Source organism: Plasmodium vivax, genomic scaffold, assembly GCF_000002415.2.
Source record: "Plasmodium vivax scf_4074 genomic scaffold, whole genome shotgun sequence".
NCBI classification, from domain to species: domain Eukaryota; phylum Apicomplexa; class Aconoidasida; order Haemosporida; family Plasmodiidae; genus Plasmodium; species Plasmodium vivax.
In genome coordinates, this window is record NW_001852226.1 from 2,018 (window position 1) to 5,113 (window position 3,096).

At 22.8% G+C, this 3,096-nt stretch overlaps 1 protein-coding gene across 1 annotated transcript, besides 1 other annotated feature; it reads left to right on the forward strand.

Moving 5' to 3' along the window:
• Positions 1 to 324: 324 nt before the first annotated feature.
• On the forward strand, positions 325 to 2,116 carry PVX_006580 (variable surface protein Vir14, putative; the record flags this gene model as incomplete). The annotated part of the gene is made up of 3 exons (XM_001612463.1): positions 325 to 845; positions 975 to 1,829; positions 1,955 to 2,116. Exons 1-3 carry the CDS (start codon positions 807 to 809, stop codon positions 2,114 to 2,116), a joined length of 1,056 nt encoding a protein of 351 aa, XP_001612513.1. The 5' UTR covers positions 325 to 806.
• A 99-nt stretch (positions 2,117 to 2,215) lies between these two features.
• Positions 2,216 to 2,334: a microsatellite.
• Positions 2,335 to 3,096: the final 762 nt, after the last annotated feature.

Consider the following 3,096-nt stretch of genomic DNA (forward strand, 5'->3'; position numbering starts at 1 on the left):
TTCATTATTTTATAAATTTAATATAAACCTACGGTTACATTAAAAGATTATATTTCTACGTGTATTTCTAATTCATCGATTTACCAAAATTTATTTATTCTTCATATTTTAACAACATAAGAACATTCATTTATATATAACGAAAAACGAAATGTCATAACTTGTGACAAAATTGTATCATTAATTGAAATATTTTTGTATATTTTTCTAATTCTTCACAATTTTTTATTCTTGTTATGCAAACCTATGTTTACAATTATATATACGATTAAATAAATTACTTAAATAAATCTTATATAGTAAAATTAGCATACAAGTTCATAACAAATTTTAAACATTATTTAAAGCAGTATATTTTTTCGTATATTTACATTAATAATTATGTAAGTTTTATTTATTCATTTCTCTATACTATATTACTTATCAATATTTTAATGTTATTCTTTTAAATCTAATAGAGAAATTATTCATTTTTCTTATGTTCTATTAAATCAAAATAATACTTAAAAATTTGTTAACATATCATCTTTTACATTATATATGTGACATCAATTTATGATTAAATTTACATTCTTTTCTAATCTAAAATTTGTTTAATGACACAATTTTATATCATCTTTCAAAACAGATATACAATATGTAGGTTATTTGATTTATCAAGAAGTTTTGATAAAATTTTATGTTTAAATTTCACAGAAAACTTTAACTTGTTTATTGTTCAGTATTAACGTATCTTAATCATAAAGTTTTTTTTTTATAATTACTATAAATCTAGAAAAACCTCATAATATAATGTACTTTGAACAATGTTAGGAGGAAGTGAGCAATATTGGAAAAAATTTCAAGTAATTTCCATCAAGGATAAACAAATATAATTACTCATTTTATGTGTATGGCACGTTTTACATAAAATGACCTAACTCATTTTCTCCAAGGTATATATTTATTCCTCTATATTTTTACTTTTTATTCAGAGATTTGCCTTCTCATTTTCAGGCGAATTAAATTCAGAAAATTATTACGATAAATTAGATAATACAACAGAATTTAGCAAATACTTTCCGCTTTGTAATAAATTAATAACCTATCCCAATGGCAGAAAAGTTAAAATAATTTGTGCTAAGCTTTTAAAATATTTGATAACTAATAAAATATTAAGAAGCAAAGATAATGAATATGATTTTTGCATTCTTTTAAATTATTGGGTATTTAATAGTTTAAATTTAATTTTCCAATCAAAATATAATTCTTATATTTACCGAGCTTTTGGTGATATTGAGCTTATATGGAATAGTTTTATTGAAGATAATTTAAAAGAAACTAAAAACGAAACATGTACAGCTATTTCTAAACTTATTACTCCTGATGATTGGAAATATAGGAAAGAATTGTATGATTACTTTGCTGATTATAATCAAATTATTCAAAACATAAAACTTTTTCCTAATAGGTGCGAGGATTTTTATGAGTACATAGAAAGTAAAGCTCACTTATATGAACATTTTAGTAACCGTTGTCAATCATCAAATCAAAATATGTGCCCAGATTTTTATAAGGATTGTATAGAGTATGATCCAAAAAAAGTGCTACGTACACTTAGTTGTCATGACAAAATGGAGGAGAAAAAAGCTGCTCTTTTGAAATTAAAGCCCGAATATTCAGGTGCAATGAGGTCTGATAGACAACCTGAAGCAGCAGTGCCTGAAGCTGTAATGCTTTCTTCAGGTGATTCAGAATTAAATCGCGTCAATTCCCATCCTGCGACAAAGGCAGGTAACATACTTCTGGGAGTAGTTGCGACTTCTCTCACTTCTGGAGCTTTATATAGGGTAAACATTAAGTCTTTAATACATATATATCTCATAATTTTTGTTTAATATTTTCTTGTAAAACATAGCCTAAAATAATAAATAAATATGTCACAAATATTTTATATTATTATTTTATATACAAGTTCACACCCTTAGGAAACATGTTACGCAATGGATTTGGACGGAACCATAATATGAGAAATTTTAATGGAGGAGACAATGGATTATTTGATTATGCATCAGAATCATTTAATCCATATTTAGGGGGTGCAGAAGAGCATTATATAGGATATCATCCGGCGTAATTTTTCAATTCAATATAGATATAAATATAAATTAATATAAAAGAATAGAATGCAGTACTAAATTTTTTTGATGAAAAAGCACTTACTTCGATGCCCACAAAATATAATAAGTAAAGTATTCAGAAATTAATAGAATAAACACAAAATAATTACATAAATTATATATTGAAAAATTCAACAAATAAATAATTATAGAATTAATAAATTATTAATAAATATAACACATATTTTTTCAATATGTAGATAAGACTTACGCTTTTCTATTTTTTCCTATTAAATTTTCTGTAATATGCATATTAATAAATATCATTACTAATAATAATTTAACAGTATGCTTCATAAAACTTGATCATAATAAAAATTTACGAATTATACATTTTTTCTTATATATTTTATACAGTTCAATAAACTGAAAGGTATAAATGCTTACATATAGAAAGCTGTAAAATATATATTTCTATTTATTATTAATCACCATATATTATAAAAATTAACGGAAAAATTGATGTTACTACATATATAATCGTTTATACCCTAAAATGATACCATTAAAATGAGAAACCTACCACTTAACCTGGTTCCCAACTTTACAAAATTTTAATATATATTCATTATAAATTATTCAATATTTAAATTGTTATTATTTCCTTTTGTTCATAGAGGTTAATTATATATTTACATCATTACATTTATGTAATTATTACTTTCCATAATTTATTATTCTTATATAGTTCATACATGATTAATATAAAGGGTCTTTTCTAATAATATATCATATTAATTTTAAATACATAACCTCATGCAATATATTATTTTTTTAACTTATAAGGTATCAATGTGAAAAATAAAAAACATAAATGATTATTATTTTTTTGACATTTTATACAACGTATATATTAAAATCTGAACGTAACTCGATTTTCAATAATTTTGAAATTGGGATACTAAAGAAACTTTTTAATTTTTGCTCAGGTAAATAC